This window comes from Atractosteus spatula, unplaced genomic scaffold, assembly GCF_055471065.1.
Source record: "Atractosteus spatula isolate fAtrSpa1 unplaced genomic scaffold, fAtrSpa1.hap1 Scaffold_120, whole genome shotgun sequence".
In the NCBI taxonomy this organism is placed as follows: domain Eukaryota; kingdom Metazoa; phylum Chordata; class Actinopteri; order Semionotiformes; family Lepisosteidae; genus Atractosteus; species Atractosteus spatula.
Genome location: NW_028296676.1, coordinates 69,707 through 90,701, shown reverse-complemented (window position 1 = coordinate 90,701; position 20,995 = coordinate 69,707). Strand labels below are relative to the sequence as shown.

At 51.9% G+C, this 20,995-nt stretch overlaps 2 protein-coding genes across 2 annotated transcripts; both read right to left on the bottom strand.

Moving 5' to 3' along the window:
• Positions 1-4,779: 4,779 nt before the first annotated feature.
• Positions 4,780-6,312, bottom strand: LOC148809731 (proteasome subunit beta type-11-like). Its single transcript, XM_088909219.1, has 2 exons — positions 5,751-6,312; positions 4,780-5,222 (listed from the first exon to the last, which is right to left on the bottom strand). The coding sequence occupies exons 1-2, from the start codon at positions 6,310-6,312 to the stop codon at positions 4,780-4,782; spliced, it is 1,005 nt and encodes a 334-aa protein (XP_088765345.1).
• Positions 6,313-10,577: 4,265 nt separating this feature from the next.
• LOC148809730 (magnesium-dependent phosphatase 1-like) lies at positions 10,578-18,680 on the bottom strand. Its single transcript, XM_088909222.1, has 6 exons — positions 18,501-18,680; positions 17,281-17,341; positions 16,935-17,042; positions 16,239-16,346; positions 15,609-15,694; positions 10,578-11,177 (listed from the first exon to the last, which is right to left on the bottom strand). The coding sequence occupies exons 1-6, from the start codon at positions 18,532-18,534 to the stop codon at positions 11,089-11,091; spliced, it is 486 nt and encodes a 161-aa protein (XP_088765348.1). The 5' UTR covers positions 18,535-18,680; the 3' UTR covers positions 10,578-11,088.
• Positions 18,681-20,995: the final 2,315 nt, after the last annotated feature.

Genomic DNA, 20,995 nt, shown 5'->3' with positions numbered 1-20,995 from the left:
TTTGTGTGTGTGTGTCCCAGTGTGTGAGATATGGCTGTGTGATCTGTGCTGTGCTTGATTCTAGCAGTGCTGTCCTGAGGCTGGCTGGTGTCGGTGTGGCTCAGGTCGGTGAGCCTCAGGACCAGCTGGCTCAGGGGGCTCCTCTCTCTGTGTGTGTCCCAGTGTGTGAGGTAGTGTTGTGTGTGTGTCCCAGTGTGTGAGATATGGCTGTGTGATCTGTGCTGTGCTTGATTCTAGCAGTGCTGTCCTGAGGCTGGCTGGTGTCGGTGTGGACCAGGTCAGTGAGCCTCAGGACCAGCTGGCTCAGGGGGCTCCTCTCTGGGCTCAGCTCTTGGCTCAGCAGGGCTTTGTGGTGGTAGGAGTTTTGGTCGCTGTTTTTTAGGTGTAGCCAATACTTTAATATTCTGTTCTGTATGTTTATCAATAGTGGCTACTGGCCTAATTCGGCCCTGCACCCGTTGTTAGGTGTCTTTCTCTGCACACGGAGGATGTTTCTACAGATCTCCATGTGCAGAGTTTCTGTGGGGTGTTTGTCCCATTGAGTGTACTCCTGGTCTGTGAGGGGACCCCACACTTCACTGCCGTACAGGGCAATGGGTTGGATTACACTTTGAAATATTTGGAGCCAGATTCTTGTTGGTGGGTTGATGTTGAAGAGCCTCCTTCTTATTGTGTAGAAAGCCCTGAGTGCCTTCTCCCTCAGTGCCTTCACTGCCAGGTCAACACTCCCGGAAGAGCTGATGGTGAGACCGAGATGTGTGTAGCTGGATGTGTGCTCCAATGTGTTGTTGTTCAGTGTGAATTTGTACCTGTTTCCCTGAGGTCTGGCTTTCTTCTGGAAAACCATAACTCTGGTCTGGTCCAGATGGGCTGGCGGCGCCCAGGTGTGACAGTACTGCTCCAGCAGGGCCAGGTTCTGCTGCAGCCCCTGTTCTGGGTCCAGATGGGCTGGCGGTGCCCAGGTCTGACAGTACTGCTCCAGCAGGGCCAGGTTCTGCTGCAGCCCCTGTTCTGTGGGCGACAGCAGGACCAGGTCATCTGCGTAGAGCAGGAACTTGATTTCTGTGTCGTGTAGTGTGAGACCAGGAGCTGCAGACTGCTCCAACATTCCTACTCATTCGTTGATATACAGTGGTGTGAAAAAGTGTTTGCCCCCTTCCTGATTTCTTATTTTTTGTTTATGTTTGTCACACTGAAATGTTTCAGATCATCAAACAAATTGAAATATTAGACAAAGATAACACACGTAAACACAAAATGCAGTTTTTAAATGAAGGTTTTTATTATTAAGGGAAAAAAAAATCCAAACCTACATGGCCCTGTGTGAAAAAGTGATTGCCCCCTAAACCTAATAACTGGTTGGACCACCCTTAGCAGCAACAACTGCAATCAAGCGTTTGCGATAACTGGCAATGAGTCTTTTACAGCGCTGTGGAGGAATTTTGGCCCACTCATCTTTGCAGAACTGTTGTAATTCAGCCACATTGGAGGGTTTTTGAGCCTTAACCGCTTTTTTAAGGTCATGCCACAACATCTCAATCAGATTCAGGTCAGGACTTTGACTAGGCCACTCCAAAGTCTTCATTTTGTTTTTCTTAAGCCATTCAGAGGTGGACTTGCTGGTGTGTTTTGGATCATTGTCCTGCTGCAGAACCCAAGTGCGCTTCAGCTTGAGGTCACGAACAGATGGCCGGACATTCTCCTTCAGGATTTTTTGGTAGACAGCAGAATTCATGGTTCCATTTACCACAGCAAGTCTTCCAGGTCCTGAAGCAGCAAAACAGCCCCAGACCATCACACTACCGCCACCATATTTTACTGTTGGTATGATGTTCCTTTTCTGAAATGCTGTGTTACTTTTACGCCAGATGTAATGGGACACACACCTTCCAAAAAGTTCAACTTTTGTCTCGTCAGTCCACAGAGTATTTTCCCAAAAGTCTTGGGGATCATCAAGATGTTTTCTGGCAAAACTGAGACGAGCCTTTATGTTCTTTTTGCTCAGCAGTGGTTTTCGTCTTGGAACTCTGCCATGCAGGCCATTTTTGCCCAGTCTCTTTCTTATGGTGGAGTCATGAACACTGACCTTAACTGAGGCAAGTGAAGCCTGCAGTTCTTTGGATGTTGTTGTGGGGTTTTTTGTGACCTCTTGGATGAGTCGTCGCTGCACTCTTGGGGTAATTTTGGTTGGCCGGCCACTCCTGGGAAGGTTCACCACTGTTCCATGTTTTCGCCATTTGTGGATAATGGCTCTCACTGTGGTTCGCTGGAGTCCCAAAGCTTTAGAAATGGCTTTATAACCTTTTCCAGACTGATAAATCTCAATTACTCTGTTTCTCATTTGTTCCTGAATTTCTTTGGATCGCAGCATGATGTCTAGCTTTTGAGGATCTTTTGGTCTACACTGTACTTCACTTTGTCAGGCAGGTCCTATTTAAGTGATTTCTTGATTGAGAACAGGTGTGGCAGTAATCAGGCCTGGGTGTGGCTAGAGAAATTGAACTCGGCTTTCCAAAGATGTGATAAACCACAGTTGATTTATGTTTTAACAGGGGGGGCAATCACGTTTTATCACAGGGCCATGTAGGTTTGGATTTTTTTTTTCCCTTAATAATAAAAACCTTCATTTAAAAACTGCATTTTGTGTTTACGTGTGTTATCTTTGTCTAATATTTCAATTTGTTTGATGATCTGAAACATTTCAGTGTGACAAACATGCAAAAAAATAAGAAATCAGGAAGGGGGCAAACACTTTTTCACACCACTGTAGATATTGAACAGTGTTGGGCTCAGGCTGCAGCCCTGTCTCACCCCACGGCCTTGGGTGAAGAATTTAGTCCTTTTGTTTCCAATGCACATTTGCTCTCTGAATACATTGATTTAATGATGTCGTACACTTTGCCCCCTATGCCGCTTTGGAGTAGTTTGTCAAACAATCTCTCATGCCAAATCGAGTCAAATGCTTTTTTGAAATCGACAAAGCAGGCAAAAATTCTTCCTGTGTTTCTGGTGGACGTGTTTGTCTATCAGGGTGTAAATGTGATCAGATGTGCGGTGATCTGGTAAGAAGCCAATCTGACTCTTGCTCAGGACACTGTGTTCAGTAAGGAAGGCCAGTATTCGTGTGTTCAGGATACTGCAGAATACCTTCCCCAGGTTACTGTTCACACAGATGCCCCGGTAGTTGCTGGGATCGAGTCTATCTCCACTCTTATAGATGGGCGTGATCAGTCCTTGGTTCCAGGCCTCAGGGAAACATCCGGCTGTCATGATGAGATTGAGGAGTTTGAGATTGAGCAGGGCTTGTTGCAACTTTGGGCTGCTGTGTCTCAGCATCTCGTTGTTGACTCCATCATGGCCACAGGCTCTGCGTGGTCTGAGAGCCTGGAGTTTGTCCAGTAGCTCCTGCTCAGTGATCGGGGAGTCTAAGGGGTTCTGGTTGTCTTTGACAGCCAATTACAAAATTTCGAGTTTTTCATAAATGGTGTTTTGGTCTGATTGATTTGTATTTGGGAGCCTTTGATACTCTCAGTAGTACTCCTCTCTCCCCTCTCTCGCCGTAGTATTCCTCTCTCTCTCTTCTCCCTCAGTGCTACTCCCCTCTCTCCTGTCTCTCTCATCAGTACTCCTCTCTCTCTCCTCTCTCTCTCAGTAGTACTCCTCTCTCAGTAGTAATCCTCTCTCTCCTCTTTCTCATCAGTACTCCTCTCTCTCTCTCCTCTCTCTCTCAGTAGTACTCCTCTCTCTCCTGTCTCTCTCAGTAGTACTCCTCTCTCTCCTCTCTCTCAGTAGCACTCCTCTCTCTCCTCTCTCTCTCCAATGTCAAATCCAGTGGACTGTATTGGCATGGCTGATGAGGCAGTTACAATCTGCAGTCCTGTTACAGAGTAACAGCCTGAGTGCCGCTCACAGAGCAGGTCCTGCTGGGGACGCCCTCAGGGCTCCGACAGTGGGGATCCCTCCCGGCTTTGCGGCCGGTGGGGGTGCCTCGTCCCCGTGCAGACTCACCAGGGCGGGGCTCCGGAAGCAGGGGCTCGTGGGAGCGGCGCAGGATGGCACCTCTGTCGGTCCAGGTGCTCTTCGTTGTCTCTGGCTCCTGAGGCAGGAGAACGGTGCGCGGCTTGACCTCCTGGGCACTGGCCGCGAGGCAGCTGTCCCTACAGCACGCCAGTCCGTCACTCCCCCGGCTGCTCTGCTTTGGCTCTGGCTGGGTAGCAGTAGTTCCACTGTGTTCGAGGTTCCATCTCTATCCCACTACGGACACCAATCCCACAATCGCTCCCGGTTCCATCTCTGTACCGAGACGGGGCATCCCACTACTAACGTCAAAACAACAATCGCTTCCAGTTCAATCTCTATCCAGAGGTGGAGCATCCCACTACTGACACCAAAACAACAATCGCTTCCAGTTCCACCTCTATCCTGAGATGGGGCATCCCACTACTAACACCAATCCAACAAACGCTCCCGGTTCAATCTCTATCCAGAGGTGGAGCATCCCACTACTGACACCAAAACAACAATCGCTCCTGGTCCCATCTATATCCTGAGGGAGGGCATCCCAATACTGACACCAATACAACAAACGCTCCCGGTTCAATCTCTATCTCTCTTCTCTGCTCTCTCACTTGTACTCCTCTCTCAATCTCCTTTCTCTCTGTATTACTCCTCTCTTTCTCTCCTCTCTCTCTCCCTGTCCTCTCATCCCTCTCTCTCTCTCCTCTCTCTCTGTGTATTACTCCTCTCTCAATCTCCTCTCTCCTCTCTCAATCTCCTCACTCAATCTTCTCTCTCAATCTTCTCTCTCTGTCTCCTCTCTCCTCTCTCTCTCTCCTCTCTCTCTCTCCTCTCTCTCTCTCTGTAGTACTCCTCCTTCAGGTCCTCTCGGTCCCTCCTGCTCCAGCCGCTGGCGGTGATGTGGTACAGGTCCACGCAGTTGCCGGAGTAGGCGTCGCGGTGCGTGGCGTGGTACACTGCCTTCCTGGCCAGCGCGCAGGCCTCTGCCACGCCCATCCCCCAGCGGTACCCCCCGTCCAACACCGACAGGGCGTATGGCGAGCCCGAGCCCACGGAGAACAGCGTCCCCCGCAGGCGGGACCCGTCACTGTACACGTACCACAGGTCCGGGCCCGAGCCGGGACAGTGCCCACTGGACCCTCCCTCCTGGACCCCTGGCACTGCGCTCCCTCCCACTGCCCCACTGGACCCTCCCTCCTGGACCCCTGGCACTGCCCTCCCTCCCACTGCCCCTCTGGACCCTCCCTCCTGCCCCCCTGGCACTGCGCTCCCTCCCACTGCCCCTCTGGAGCCTCCCTCCTGCCCCCCTGGCACTGCGCTCCCTCCCACTGCCCCTCTGGAGCCTCCCTCCTGGACCCCTGGCACTGCCCTCCCTCCCACTGCCCCACTGGACCCTCCCTCCTGGACCCCTGGCACTGCCCTCCCTCTCACTGCCCCTCTGGAGCCTCCCTCCTGGACCCCTGTCACTGGCACTGTTGCCCTGTCACTCCTGCCCTCCTGCCCCCCTGTCACTGACATCGCCGCCCCTCTGGACCCTCCCTCCTGCCCCCCTGTCACTGCCCCTGCTGCCCCGGCGCCCCCGCCCTCCTGCCCCCCTGCCCCTGCAGCCCCGGTGCCCCCGCCCTCCTGCCCCCCTGTCACTGCTGCCCCGGCGCCCCCGCCCTCCTGCCCCCCTGCCCCTGCAGCCCCGGCGCCCCCGCCCTCATGCCCCCCTGTCACTGCTGCCCCGGCACCCCCGCCCTCCTGCCCCCCTGCCCCTGCCGCCCCGCCCCCGTCCCAGCCGCACAGCGTGGCCGCCACGCACACCTCCGTGCCCTTGAAGGGGTGCAGCATGAGGGCCAGCAGCTTGGCGGTGCCGGCCACGGTCAGGCGCCGGCGGTGCCGCAGCTGGTACAGGCGGCACTCGCGGGCCAGCGCGCGCTTCCAGAGCATGCAGTCGGCGCCGGTGCCCGAGGTGGTGCCCACCAGGTGCGAGTGCACGGGGATGATCTTGTGCGAGCCCGGGCAGGCCACCAGCCCGCCGCAGCTGGAGCGCGTGTCCGCCGCCGCCACCACCCCGCCCCGGAACACGAAGCCCAGCGTGGTGGTGCCGTGCGCCAGCGGGAAGGGGGCGGGGCGGGGCGGGGCCGGCTGGGCGGGGGCGGGCACGGAGAGCCGCAGGGGACACGCCCCCGCCCCGCCCCCGCCCCCGGGGCCCAGACCGGACTCCTCCACGGCCAGGCAGAGGGAGGCGGGGGCGTTCCACCGCGGGTAGGCGGGGGTGTCCTGGAACCCGAGCACGTCCTGCAGGGCCATGACCTGAGAGGAAACACGGGTCACTCCCATCAGCTCTCTGCCCTCTCTCTCCTCTCTCTTCCTCTCTCCTCTCCCTCTCCCTCTCCCTCTCCTCTCTCCTTCTTCTCTCCTCTCTCCTCTCTCCTCTCTCCTCTCTCCTCCTTGTCTCTCTCCTCTCTCCCCTATCTCTCCCTCTCTCTCCTCTCTCTGTACCCCTCTCTCTCTGTACCTCTGTGTTTCAGGAAGTGACCAGTCTCTGAGCAGTGGACACACTGACCTCCAGCTCACCTGTGTCTCTGTCCCTCTGTGTTTCAGGAGGTGACCGGTCTCAGCTGTGCCTCTGCCCCTCAGTGTCCCTCTGTGTTTCAGGAGGTGACCGGTCTCAGCTGTGTCTCTGTCCCTCTGTGTTTCAGGAGGTGACCGGTCTCAGCTGTGTCTCTGTCCCTCAGTGTCCCTCTGTGTTTCAGGAGGTGACCGGTCTCAGCTGTGTCTCTGTCCCTCTGTGTTTCAGGAGGTGACTGGTCTCAGCTGTGTCTCTGTCCCTCAGTGTCCCTCTGTGTTTCAGGAGGTGACCGGTCTCAGCTGTGTCTCTGTCCCTCTGTGTCCCTCTGTGTTTCAGGAGGTGACCGGTCTCAGCTGTGTCTCTGTCCCTCAGTGTCCCTCTGTGTTTCAGGAGGTGACCGGTCTCAGCTGTGTCTCTGCCCCTCAGTGTCCCTCTGTGTTTCAGGAGGTGACCGGTCTCAGCTGTGTCTCTGTCCCTCTGTGTTTCAGGAGGTGACCAGTCTCAGCTGTGTCTCTGTCCTTCAGTGTCCCTCTGTGTTTCAGGAGGTGACCGGTCTCAGCTGTGTCTCTGTCCCTCAGTGTCCCTCAGTGTTTCAGGAGGCGACCGGTCTCAGCTGTGTCTCTGTCCCTCAGTGTTTCGGGAGGTGACAGGTCTCAGCTGTGTCTCTGTCCCTCTGTGTTTCAGGAGGTGACTGGTCTCAGCTGTGTCTCTGTCCTTCAGTGTCCCTCAGTGTTTCGGGAGGTGACCGGTCTCAGCTGTGTCTCTGTCCTTCAGTGTCCCTCTGTGTTTCAGGAGGTGACCGGTCTCAGCTGTGTCTCTGTCCCTCAGTGTTTCGGGAGGTGACCGGTCTCAGCTGTGTCTCTGTCCCTCTGTGTTTCAGGAGGTGACTGGTCTCAGCTGTGTCTCTGTCCTTCAGTGTCCCTCAGTGTTTCGGGAGGTGACCGGTCTCAGCTGTGTCTCTGGGTCTCTCAGACAGACAGCGGGCGAAGGCTCAGACAGTCCCTCTTATACGAGCGCTCTGACTCTGCGCGTGTGGACGCAGGTGTGAGCGTGGCGTGGCGGGCCAAGCCGTGTCCAGACGCCAAGCTCTGCTGACTCCTGCACATCCGATCCCTGAGCACCGACTGCACAAAGAGCAACTTAACCCCGTGAGGGAGAGGAGGAGCTCACAGGGTGAACACGGGTGCGATGAGGCTGCTACACCTCAAGACAAACGGCCCTGCGAGGACAAGCTCCTGGACTGGACAGGAAGACGTGTCCACATGTCAGCTCGCTCCTGCAGAGACAGGATCAGCGGAGGAGAGTCATGGGCATCTGTCAGAGCTCTCTCAGTGCAGTGTTAATGTACTGGAGTGTCCAGTCAGTCAGTGTGTCTGTATTAACCCCTCTCTCTCAGTGCAGTGTTAATGTACTGGAGTGTCCAGTCAGTGTGTCTGTATGAACCCCTCTCTCTCAGTGCAGTGTTAATGTACTGGAGTGTCCAGTCAGTCAGTGTGTCTGTATGAACCCCTCTCTCTCAGTGCAGTGTTAATGTACTGGAGTGTCCAGTCAGTCAGTGTGTCTGTATGAACCCCTCTCTCTCAGTGCAGTGTTAATGTACTGGAGTGTCCAGTCAGTCAGTGTGTCTGTATGAACCCCTCTCTCTCAGTGCAGTGTTAATGTACTGGAGTGTCCAGTCAGTCAGTGTGTCTGTATGAACCCCTCTCTCTCAGTGCAGTGTTAATGTACTGGAGTGTCCAGTCAGTGTGTCTGTATGAACCCCTCTCTCTCAGTGCAGTGTTAATGTACTGGAGTGTCCAGTCAGTCAGTGTGTCTGTATGAACCCCTCTCTCTCAGTGCAGTGTTAATGTACTGGAGTGTCCAGTCAGTGTGTCTGTATGAACCCCTCTCTCTCAGTGCAGTGTTAATGTACTGGAGTGTCCAGTCAGTGTGTCTGTATGAACCCCTCTCTCTCAGTGCAGTGTTAATGTACTGGAGTGTCCAGTCAGTCAGTGTGTCTGTATTAACCCCTCTCTCTCAGTGCAGTGTTAACGTACTGGAGTGTCCAGTCAGTCAGTGTCTGTATGAACCCCTCTCTCTCAGTGCAGTGTTAATGTACTGGAGTGTCCAGTCAGTCAGTGTGTCTGTATTAACCCCTCTCTCTCAGTGCAGTGTTAAGGTACCGGAGTGTCCAGTCAGTGTGTCTGTATTAACCCCTCTCTCTCAGTGCAGTGTTAATGTACTGGAGTGTCCAGTCAGTCAGTGTGTCTGTATGAACCCCTCTCTCTCAGTGCAGTGTTAATGTACTGGAGTGTCCAGTCAGTCAGTGTGTCTGTATGAACCCCTCTCTCTCAGTGCAGTGTTAATGTACTGGAGTGTCCAGTCAGTCAGTGTGTCTGTATGAACCCCTCTCTCTCAGTGCAGTGTTAATGTACTGGAGTGTCCAGTCAGTCAGTGTGTCTGTATGAACCCCTCTCTCTCAGTGCAGTGTTAATGTACTGGAGTGTCCAGTCAGTCAGTGTGTCTGTATTAACCCCTCTCTCTCAGTGCAGTGTTAATGTACTGGAGTGTCCAGTCAGTGTGTCTGTATGAACCCCTCTCTTTCAGTGCAGTGTTAATGTACTGGAGTGTCCAGTCAGTGTGTCTGTATGAACCCCTCTCTCTCAGTGCAGTGTTAATGTACTGGAGTGTCCAGTCAGTGTGTCTGTATTAACCCCTCTCTCTCAGTGCAGTGTTAATGTACTGGAGTGTCCAGTCAGTCAGTGTGTCTGTATTAACCCCTCTCTCTCAGTGCAGTGTTAATGTACTGTAGTGAGAAGAACAGTATCTTTGCCTTTGCTTCTTCATGTCTTGCTGTAAGCAGTGAAACACAACAATCTAATTTAAAGTGGTTAATTAGAGTTACAGTCACTTCATCTCCCAAGGGAGATCAGATCTCTTCTGATAATGATGCTCATCAATATGCCTGCTTATATGATGTGAATATTAACGAGAACATGCATTAGATTTCAGATGCTTTCGGAAAACAACGGGACTGGAACAGACAGTACTTAAAAAAATAACCCAATACATAAAGGACTGAAATAGTGGCTTGTGTGCTTATCGAATTCCATTTTCCACAGTATTCCTGTATGAACCCCTCTCTCTCAGTGCATTGTTAATGTACTGGAGTGTCCAGTCAGTGTGTCTGTATGAACCCCTCTCTCTCAGTGCAGTGTTAATGTACTGGAGTGTCCAGTCAGTGTGTCTGTATGAACCCCTCTCTCTCAGTGCAGTGTTAATGTACTGGAGTGTCCAGTCAGTCAGTGTGTCTGTATGAACCCCTCTCTCTCAGTGCAGTGTTAATGTACTGGAGTGTCCAGTCAGTCAGTGTGTCTGTATGAACCCCTCTCTCTCAGTGCAGTGTTAATGTACTGGAGTGTCCAGTCAGTCAGATTGTCTGTATTAACCCCTCTCTCTCAGTGCAGTGTTAATGTACTGGAGTGTCCAGTCAGTGTGTCTGTATGAACCCCTCTCTCTCAGTGCAGTGTTGATGTACTGGAGTGTCCAGTCAGTCAGTGTCTCTGTATGAACCCCTCTCTCTCAGTGCAGTGTTAATGTACTGGATTGTCCAGTGTGTCTGTATGAACCCCTCTCTCTCAGTGCAGTGTTAATGTACTGGAGTGTCCAGTCAGTGTGTCTGTATGAACCCCTCTCTCTCAGTGCAGTGTTAATGTACTGGAGTGTCCAGTCAGTGTGTCTGTATGAACCCCTCTCTCTCAGTGCAGTGTTAATGTACTGGAGTGTCCAGTCAGTCAGTGTGTCTGTATGAACCCCTCTCTCTCAGTGCAGTGTTAATGTACTGGAGTGTCCAGTCAGTGTGTGTGTATGAACCCCTCTCTCTCAGTGCAGTGTTAATGTACTGGAGTGTGCAGTGTGTTTGCATTCACGTCCTTCATATAAGGAGTGGCCCAGAATATACAGACATCCTTATTATACACGGAACATTTTTAATGATGGAATCACATCCCCCTCTGGTGGCAGGTTTGAGAAATGCAATTAAAATGTATTCAGGGCTGTCGCGGTGTGAATTTCTTCATCCTTCCATATTTGTTCAATTTGTTTTCAAATTCTGCTAAGTTTTTCTTCTCAGTTTTTGCACTGTACCTCAAGTTACACATTACCGAGCTTCTCCGAGTCCAGACACCACTGGATGCAGTCTCGGGAGCGAATGTCCCAGGGTCAGACAGCGTCCATCAGGTCATTCTCGGTCCTGCTCTCCAGCGCCCCCCCGTGGACAGACAGAGTCTTGAAAGAGCAAAACGCTACACGTTGATGAAGAATAATTTACAGTGACAAGTGCCAGTACAGTGCAGTCTGCTGTCGCCGAGCGCCTCCACACCCTGCGGAGATAAAACCAGGTCCCAGACCGCTCCTTAAAACCACTCTCAGTCCTAAAATGTTAGCACCATCGTCATCATCTTCATCATCTTCATCGTCCAGCCAGGATCCCCAGACGGGACTGACATGGATCGCAGGGCGGCGGGTCCCCTGAGTCACGCTTGCTGACGCTGGGAGAACTTAACGAGCTCCTCGTCAATCAACTTCTTCGTTATTCCGTTGTCCACGAGAACACAGTGCACCCCTGCGAGAGAGGGAGAGAGAGAGAGGGAGGGAGAGAGAGAGAGGGAGAGAGGGAGAGAGAGGGAGGGAGAGAGAGAGCGAGAGAGAGGGAGGGAGAGAGGGAGAGAGAGGGAGAGACAGCCTGAGGAACAGTGAGTCTGTCTCCCAATAATGCTCCTTCTGTCTACAGTATATGTCAATATTTTATAATATGTCTTTGTTGTAAATGTCTGTAGATTTTATTTTACTTCTATTTTTTGTTTTGTTCCATGTTAATTTTATTATTTTCATTTGCTTTGGCGACACTGATTGTACCCATCGGTCATGCTAATAAAGCACCTTGAATTGAATTGAATTGAGAGGAGAGAGAGAGAAGAGAGAGGGAGGGAGAGGAGAGAGGGAGAGAGAGGAGAGAGGGAGAGAGGGAGAGAGGAGAGAGTGGGAGAGAGAGTGGGAGGGAGAGCGAGAGGGCGAGAGAGGGCGAGAGGGAGGGAGAGAGAGGGCGAGAGGGCGAGAGGGAGAGAGGGAGAGAGGGAGAGAGGGAGAGAGGGAGATCTATGTCTGTAGATTTTATTTTACTTCTATTTTTTGTTTTGTTTCATGTGAATTTCATTATTTTTATGTGCTTTGGCGACACTGATTGTACCCATCGGTCATGCGAATAAAGCACCTTGAACTGAACTGAGAGGAGAGAGAGAGAAGAGAGAGGGAGAGAGAGGAGAGAGGGAGAGAGAGGAGAGAGGGAGAGAGGGAGAGAGGAGAGAGAGGAGAGAGTGGGAGAGAGAGAGGGAGGGAGAGAGAGAGAGGGCGAGAGGGCGAGAGGGCGAGAGGGAGAGAGGGAGAGAGGGAGAGAGGGAGAGAGGGAGAGAGGGAGATCTATGTCTGTAGATTTTATTTTACTTCTATTTTTTGTTTTGTTTCATGTGAATTTCATTATTTTTATGTGCTTTGGCGACACTGATTGTACCCATCGGTCATGCGAATAAAGCACCTTGAACTGAACTGAGCTGAATTGAGAGTCTGGTGAAAACAAGCTTGCTCCCTGTTCTTGGCGTGTGAACGGACACCCGGTCTGCCCCTCCGCACTGCGCTGCCCATTCCTCAGCTCCCAGGCACTAACACCTTGCCGTCGCGCCATGTGTGGCCACTAGGGGCGCCAAGAGGCCACGGAAAGCAAGCAGCCGCTCAGACACGGCGCGTGTGGGATCTCGCGTGTCTTCAGCAGCTGGAGTTTAAGACAAGAAGGTATTTCTCGCGCAGTATAGGAAGACGCGCGGGGATGTAGAACAGCTCCTTCCAGCCCACTGAGCTTTTAAACGCAGCCCTCCTGTAGCTCGAGCAGGGAGCTGCGTCAGCAGGCGTAGGCTGAAGAGGAACAAGTCACGGTTTATTCCTGCTGAATGTTTCGGGTGAAGAAGGCCAAAACATTGTGTGTCTTCTCTTTTCAGCATGGAGTAAGCCTGTACTTGTCCCTTTGTTACCCTGATGTATGTTCAAAGCCAGAAGAGGAGATATGTAACTCATGGTAGCTCCTGTCAGAGACAGGGATCAGCGCGATACAGGGGTGTGAGGCCAGACCACAGAGTCAAGTCAGAGACAGCAATGTGTCCTGACTGTCACTCACAGGTGTGCTGTACCCTGACTGTCACTCACAGGTGTGCTGTACCCTGACTGTCACTCACAGGTGTGCTGTAACCTGACTGTATCCTGACTGTCACTCACAGGTGTGCTGTAACCTGACTGTCACTCACAGGTGTGCTGTATCCTGACTGTACCCTGACTGTCACTCACAGGTGTGCTGTAACCTGACTGTATCCTGACTGTCACTCACAGGTGTGCTGTAACCTGACTGTATCCTGACAGTCACTCACAGGTGTGCTGTAACCTGACTGTAACTCACAGGTGTGCTATACCCTGACTGTCACTCACAGGTGTGCTGTATCCTGACTGTCACTCACAGGTGTGCTGTATCCTGACTGTAACCTGACTGTAACTCACAGGTGTGCTGTACCCTGACTGTCACTCACAGGTGTGCTGTATCCTGACTGTAACCTGACTGTAACTCACAGGTGTGCTGTACCCTGACTGTCACTCACAGGTGTGCTGTAACCTGACTGTCACTCACAGGTGTGCTGTAACCTGACTGTATCCTGACTGTCACTCACAGGTGTGCTGTAACCTGACTGTCACTCACAGGTGTGCTGTATCCTGACTGTAACCTGACTGTAACTCACAGGTGTGCTGTAACCTGACTGTCACTCACAGGTGTGCTGTAACCTGACTGTATCCTGACTGTCACTCACAGGTGTGCTGTAACCTGACTGTCACTCACAGGTGTGCTGTAACCTGACTGTATCCTGACTGTCACTCACAGGTGTGCTGTAACCTGACTGTCACTCACAGGTGTGCTGTATCCTGACTGTCACTCACATGTGTGCTGTATCCTGACTGTACCCTGACTGTCACTCACAGGTGTGCTGTAACCTGACTGTATCCTGACTGTCACTCACAGGTGTGCTGTAACCTGACTGTCACTCACAGGTGTGCTGTAACCTGACTGTATCCTGACTGTCACTCACAGGTGTGCTGTAACCTGACTGTCACTCACAGGTGTGCTGTATCCTGACTGTCACTCACATGTGTGCTGTATCCTGACTGTAACCTGACTGTCACTCACAGGTGTGCTGTACCCTGACTGTCACTCACAGGTGTGCTGTAACCTGACTGTCACTCACAGGTGTGCTGTATCCTGACTGTCACTCACAAGTGTGCTGTATCCTGACTGTAACCTGACTGTCACTCACAGGTGTGCTGTATCCTGACTGTAACCTGACTGTAACTCACAGGTGTGCTGTAACCTTACTGTAACTCACAGGTGTGCTATACCCTGACTGTCACTCACAGGTGTGCTGTATCCTGACTGTCACTCACAGGTGTGCTGTAACCTGACTGTCACTCACAGGTGTGCTGTAACCTGACTGTATCCTGACTGTCACTCACAGGTGTGCTGTAACCTCACTGTCACTCACAGGTGTGCTGTATCCTGACTGTAACCTGACTGTAACTCACAGGTGTGCTGTATCCTGACTGTAACCTGACTGTAACTCACAGGTGTGCTGTAACCTGACTGTCACTCACAGGTGTGCTGTAACCTCACTGTCACTCACAGGTGTGCTGTATCCTGACTGTAACCTGACTGTAACTCACAGGTGTGCTGTATCCTGACTGTCACTCACAGGTGTGCTGTACCCTGACTGTCACTCACAGGTGGGCTGTATCCTGACTGTCACTCACAGGTGTGCTGTATCCTGACTGTAACTCACAGGTGTGCTGTACCCTGACTGTACCCTGTCACTCACAGGTGTGCTGTAACCTGACTGTATCCTGACTGTAACTCACAGGTGTGCTTTATCCTGACTGTAACCTGACTGTCACTCACAGGTGTGCTGTAACCTGACAGTACCCTGACTGTCACTCACAGGTGTGCTGTAACCTGACTGTATCCTGACTGTAACTCACAGGTGTGCTGTATCCTGACTGTAACCTGACTGTAACTCACAGGTGTGCTGTAACCTGACTGTCACTCACAGGTGTGCTGTAACCTGACTGTCACTCACAGGTGGGCTGTAACCTGACTGTAACTCACAGGTGTGCTGTAACCTGACTTTAACTCACAGGTGTGCTGTAACCTGACTGTCACTCACAGGTGTGCTGTAACCTGACTGTATCCTGACTGTCACTCACAGGTGTGCTGTAACCTCACTGTCACTCACAGGTGTGCTGTAACCTGACTGTCACTCACAGGTGTGCTGTATCCTGACTGTAACCTGACTGTAACTCACAGGTGTGCTGTACCCTGACTGTCACTCACAGGTGTGCTATACCCTGACTGTCACTCACAGGTGTGCTGTATCCTGACTGTCACTCACAGGTGTGCTGTATCCTGACTGTAACCTGACTGTAACTCACAGGTGTGCTGTACCCTGACTGTCACTCACAGGTGTGCTGTAACCTGACTGTAACCTGACTGTCACTCACAGGTGTGCTGTAACCTGACTGTAACCTGACTGTCACTCACAGGTGTGCTGTACCCTGACTGTCACTCACAGGTGTGCTGTAACCTGACTGAAACCTGACTGTCACTCACAGGTGTGCTGTACCCTGACTGTCACTCACAGGTGTGCTGTATCCTGACTGTAACCTGACTGTTACTCACAGGTGTGCTGTATCCTGACTGTCACTCACAGGTGTGCTGTATCCTGACTGTCACTCACAGGTGTGCTGTATCCTAACTGTATCCTGACTGTAACTCACAGGTGTGCTGTACCCTGACTGTCACTCACAGGTGTGCTGTGTGTTGGAAGAGGCTGCAGAAACAGACTGCCAGTCAGACAGGCACAGATAAAGGAGGTTAGGCCCTCAGTCAGTCTGTTTACAGAGCTATACTAGTTACCAAGCTTGCTGACATCACTGATGTTTCTTCTCTCGTCATCGAAGAACATCATCTCTGAGAGCTGACAGCCAGAGAGCTGCTGCAGCCTGGAGGCAGAAAACATCATAATCAATATCGATAACACCATCATCATCATCAGTAGCATCACCATCATCACCAATATCACCAACATCACACCACCATCATGCTCCCCATCATTATAATTAACACTATCACCATAATCGGCATCAATATCACCATCATCACACCATCATCATCCTCCCCATCATTATAATCAACACTATCACCATAATCGGCATTAATATCACCATCATCACCAATACAACATCGTTATCAATATCACCAACATCACGCCATCATCATCCTCACCATCGTAATAATCAACACTATCACCATCATCACTATCACCATCACCATCAAGATCACCATCATCAATACAACAACATCATTATCAATATCACCAACACCATTCAGATACATTCCATTTCAGTCACACACCCTGGACCAGACACCAGACACCAGTCCACCACAGGGCACACAGAGACGAGCACACAACAGTATCATCTGTATCCCAATGTTCACCACCGGCATCGTGTCATCCTGACCTACCACACCCACCAAACACGTCACCTCTGAAAGTGCGTGACCTTCGACCCCGGGTAGATCTCCTTGAAGGACAGGTACTGGTCAAGGCCAAAGAGAGAGAGAAGCTGGTTGGCCCCCTTCACTTCCCCAGTCCTGAGAGACAGAGAGAAGAGAGTCTGAGAGAGAGGAGAGAGGGGAGAGGGGAGAGGGGAGAGGGGAGAGGGGAGAGGGGAGGGGGGAGGGGGGAGAGGAGAGGGGAGAGAGTCTGAGAGAGAGGGAAAAGGAGAGGAGAGAAGGGAGAGAGAGGGAAAAGGAGAGGAGAGAGGGGAGAGAGAGGGAAAAGGAGAGGAGAGAGAGAGGAGAGAGAGGAGAGAGGGGAGAGAGTCTGAGAGAGAGGGAAAAGGAGAGGAGAGAGGGAAAAGGAGAGGAGAGAGAGGAGAGCGGAGAGCGGAGAGAGAGGAGAGGAGGGGGGAGAGGGGAGAGGGGAGAGAGTCTGAGAGAGAGGGGAGAGAGTCTGAGAGAGAGGGAAAAGGAGAGGAGAGAGGGGAGAGAGAGGGAAAAGGAGAGGAGAGAGAGAGGAGAGAGAGGGAAAAGGAGAGGAGAGAGAGAGGAGAGAGAGGAGAGAGAGGAGAGGGGACAGGGAAGGGGGAAGGGGGAGAGAGGGGAGAGGGGAGAGGGGAGAGGAGCAGCGCTCGGAATACGGCCCCTACTGCAGGCACACGGGGACGGGGGTCTCCTCACCGAGAGGCAGCGGCCAGCGTGAAGCCCAGAGAGCGCAGGGACCTCAGGGCCTCGGCAGACTCGGGGTACAGGCCAACGCGGTGACCCCGAGAGTCCAGCACCTCCTCCCTGACAGGAAAGGGGGAGACATTCTGACTGTCCACACTGAAGGGGTGATACCTGGACTCAGACATTCAGCCTGAAAGCACTTCTAAAACCTGGAGCGGATCAGGCTGCTACGCGACTGGACTCCAGTTTACTCATCACTTTGACAATAAGAGCAAGTGAAACAGGTCAGTTAAAGAGAAAACAGCTGTGTTACTGTCTGGAGAACCTGAGTGCATGAAGCCTTTAATTCGTGACTTACTTCTCCTTGCAAAAGGGAGGATCAAAATGTGTGTCAACCCAGAACGGCCACAGGGTATAATCTAAGAGAGAGAGACAGGTTAATCCAGACTGACTAAACACCACAGTACATTAACACTGCACTGAGAGAGAGGGGTTCATACAGACACACTGACTGACTGGACACTCCAGTACATTAACACTGCACTGAGAGAGAGGGGTTCATACAGACACACTGACTGACTGGACACTCCAGTACATTAACACTGCACTGAGAGAGAGGGGTTCATACAGACACACTGACTGGACACTCCAGTACATTAACACTGCACTGAGAGAGAGGGGTTAATACAGACACACTGACTGACTGGACACTCCAGTACATTAACACTGCACTGAGAGAGAGGGGTTCATACAGACACACTGACTGGACACTCCAGTACATTAACACTGCGCTGAGAGAGAGGGGTTCATACAGACACACTGACTGGACACTCCAGTACATTAACACTGCACTGAGAGAGAGGGGTTCATACAGACACACTGACTGGACACTCCAGTACATTAACACTGCACTGAGAGAGAGGGGTTCATACAGACACACTGACTGACTGGACACTCCAATACATTAACACTGCACTGAGAGAGAGGGGTTCATACAGACACTGACTGACTGGACACTCCAGTACATTAACACTGCACTGAGAGAGAGGGGTTAATACAGACACACTGACTGACTGGACACTCCAGTACATTAACACTGCACTGAGAGAGAGGGGTTCATACAGACACACTGACTGACTGGACACTCCAGTACATTAACACTGCACTGAGAGAGAGGGGTTCATACAGACACACTGACTGGACACTCCAGTACATTAACACTGCACTGAGAGAGAGGGGTTCATACAGACACACTGACTGGACACTCCAGTACATTAACACTGCACTGAGAGAGAGGGGTTCATACAGACACACTGACTGGACACTCCAGTACATTAACACTGCACTGAGAGAGAGGGGTTCATACAGACACACTGACTGACTGGACACTCCAGTACATTAACACTGCACTGAGAGAGAGGGGTTCATACAGACACACTGACTGACTGGACACTCCAGTACATTAACACTGCACTGAGAGAGGGGTTCATACAGGCAAGTAGATTTCTTTGCACGAAATACTACTCCGATCATCTCGGGTTTGACAGAGGCGGAGAGGAGGAGTCGGAGAGATCTTACCTAAATCAAACACGATCAGCTTGGGTTTGGCCATATTTAGAACGGGACAGCCCGGTTCTGGTCCGATGCGACCCCCCGCCGAAGTGAATCGGCGATGTGTTATAAGATTCTCTTTTTATTTTCCTTTTTAACTGCGGTGGCCGGCTTTCTCTGAATTAGCCCTGCTCGAAAGTGCGGAAACGAAACGTGACGGACGCGGCGCTGACGTAACGCGCTGCGGACCTCTGCCACCCCACAATCCCTAGCGAGCCCTTTTTTCTTTTTTCGTTACCAGGGCAACGAGAAGTGAAATCCTGCGTCTGTTTTGATTCGTGTGTCCGATTCAGATCCCACTCCTTTGCTGTTTGTGCATCTTACCGGTCTTTCGCTTTTTGTTTCTTCCCTGCCTGCTCTCTTTTTTTCGACAGAGTTGTTTCTCCCTGTCTGTGCTCTGTGCGATTGGAAGGGGAGAATTGCAGTCCAGTAATGTTGTGTTAAACTGTACAGCGCTCTTGCTGGACCTCATGTGTAGAGAATACTGTGTCGATTTGTTCCCGAAGAAGATTAATAAAGGTTCCCTTGCGAGAGATCCAGTAGGAAGTTCAATTGGTATATACTGTACAGGTGAACCTGCAGCTTCAGGCAGGGTACCAGTGAACGAGGCCACACTGACTTGTCTGGTCGTTACTAAATAATGGATCTCAAGATCTCATCCAGCTATGTCTGGAGAGGAGCCAGGGTATCGGCTTCAACAACATGGCTGGGCAGCTTGTTCCCCACCCCCACCCCCCTCTGTGTAAAGAAGAGCCTCCTGTCCTGACTGGAGGGTCTCACCCAGCTGTGTCTGGAGAGAAGCCAGGGTATCGGCTTCAACAACATGGCTGGGCAGCTTGTTCCCCACCCCAACCACCCTCTGTGTGAAGAAGAGCCTCCTGTCTTGACTGGAGGGTCTCACCCAGCTGTGTCTGGAGAGGAGCCAGGGCATCGGCTTCAACAACAGGGCTGGGCAGCTTGTTCCGTTCTGGGAGAGAGGAAAGAGAAGAGGAGAGAGGGGGCAAGAGGGAGGAAGATAGAGGAGAAGAGAGGAATGAGTACACTTTCTGTGTCCACGCTGTGGTCACTGAGCCTGTCCTCTCTGGACAGTCAGGTCTGTCTGTGTCCAGTTTCTGTGTCCACGCTGTGGTCACTGAGCCTGTCCTCCCTGGACAGTCAGGTCTGTCTGTGTCCAGTTTCTATGGCCAGTCTGTGGTCACTGAGCCTGTCCTCTCTGGACAGTCAGGTCTGCCTGTGTCCAGTCTCTGTGTCCAGGCTGTGGTCACTGAGCCTGTCCTCTCTGGACAGTCAGGTCTGTCTGTGTCCAGTTTCTGTGTCCAGGCTGTGGTCACTGAGCCTGTCCTCTCTGGACAGTCAGGTCTGTCTGTGTCCAGATTCTGTGTCCAGGCTGTGGTCACTGAGCCTGTCCTCTCTGGACAGTCAGGTCTGCCTGTGTCCAGTTTCTGTGTCCAGGCTGTGGTCACTGAGCCTGTCCTCTCTGGACAGTCAGGTCTGCCTGTGTCCAGTGTCTGTGTCCAGGCTGTGGTCACTGAACTTGTCCTCTCTGGACAGTCAGGTCTGCCTGTGTCCAGGCTGTGGTCACTGAGCTTGTCCTCTCTGGACAGTCAGGTCTGTCTGTGTCCAGTCTCTCTCCCCTCTCTCTCCCCTCTCCCCTCTCTCTCCCTATCTTTCCTCTCTCTGTTCTCTCTCTCCTCTCTACCTCTCCTCCAGGAAGTTCGTCTTCCTCCTCTGTGTCTCAGTATTGCTCATATCCATGGCAACAGACACACTTCCTACACAAATCTGCCAGACACTTACTTCAGCTTGTGTGTGTGTGGCAGTGTGTTTCTGTGTGAGAGGCAGAGGTAAGTGCCACACTGTGAGAGACATAACAGTTGTCAACTGAGAGTGAAGTGATTTTCAGAAACATATTTCTCTCAAACCTGTGAAAATGTGTTCTCTCACAGCAGACTGGAAATATGTCGTAGAATGTAGAAAGTGTCTGTATTAACCCCTCTCTCTCAGTGCAGTGTTCATGTACTGGAGTGTCCAGTCAGTCAGTGTGTCTGTATGAACCCCTCTCTCTCAGTGCAGTGTTAATGTACTGGAGTGTCCAGTCAGTGTGTCTGTATTAACCCCTCTCTCTCAGTGCAGTGTTAATGTACTGGAGTGTCCAGTCAGTGTGTCTGTATTAACCCCTCTCTCTCAGTGCAGTGTTAATGTACTGGAGTGTCCAGTCAGTGTGTCTGTATGAACCCCTCTCTCTCAGTGCAGTGTTAATGTACTGGAGTGTCCAGTCAGTGTGCCTGTATGAACCCCTCTCTCTCAGTGCAGTGTTAATGTACTGGAGTGTCCAGTCAGTGTGTCTGTATTAACCCCTCTCTCTCTCAGTGCAGTGTTAATGTACTGGAGTGTCCAGTCAGTCAGTGTGTCTGTATGAACCCCTCTCTCTCAGTGCAGTGTTAATGTACTGGAGTGTCCAG

Bases quoted from the DNA above. Each gene is read 5' to 3' on its own strand.
- LOC148809730 (XM_088909222.1), bottom strand. From the start codon at position 18,534: ATGGCCAAACCCAAGCTGATCGTGTTTGATTTAG. The intron at 17,043-17,280 runs GTAAGTCACGAA...CTTTCCTGTCAG, and splicing joins CCTCCCTTTTGCAAGGAGAA to GGAGGAGGTGCTGGACTCTC. The intron at 16,347-16,934 runs GTGAGGAGACCC...TCTGTCTCTCAG, and splicing joins ACGCTGGCCGCTGCCTCTCG to GACTGGGGAAGTGAAGGGGG.
- LOC148809731 (XM_088909219.1), bottom strand. From the start codon at position 6,312: ATGGCCCTGCAGGACGTGCTCGGGTTCCAGGACACCCCCGCCTACCCG. The intron at 5,223-5,750 runs GTGCCGGGGCAG...GGGCAGTGCCAG, and splicing joins AGGGGGGCAGGAGGGCGGGG to GGGTCCAGGAGGGAGGGTCC.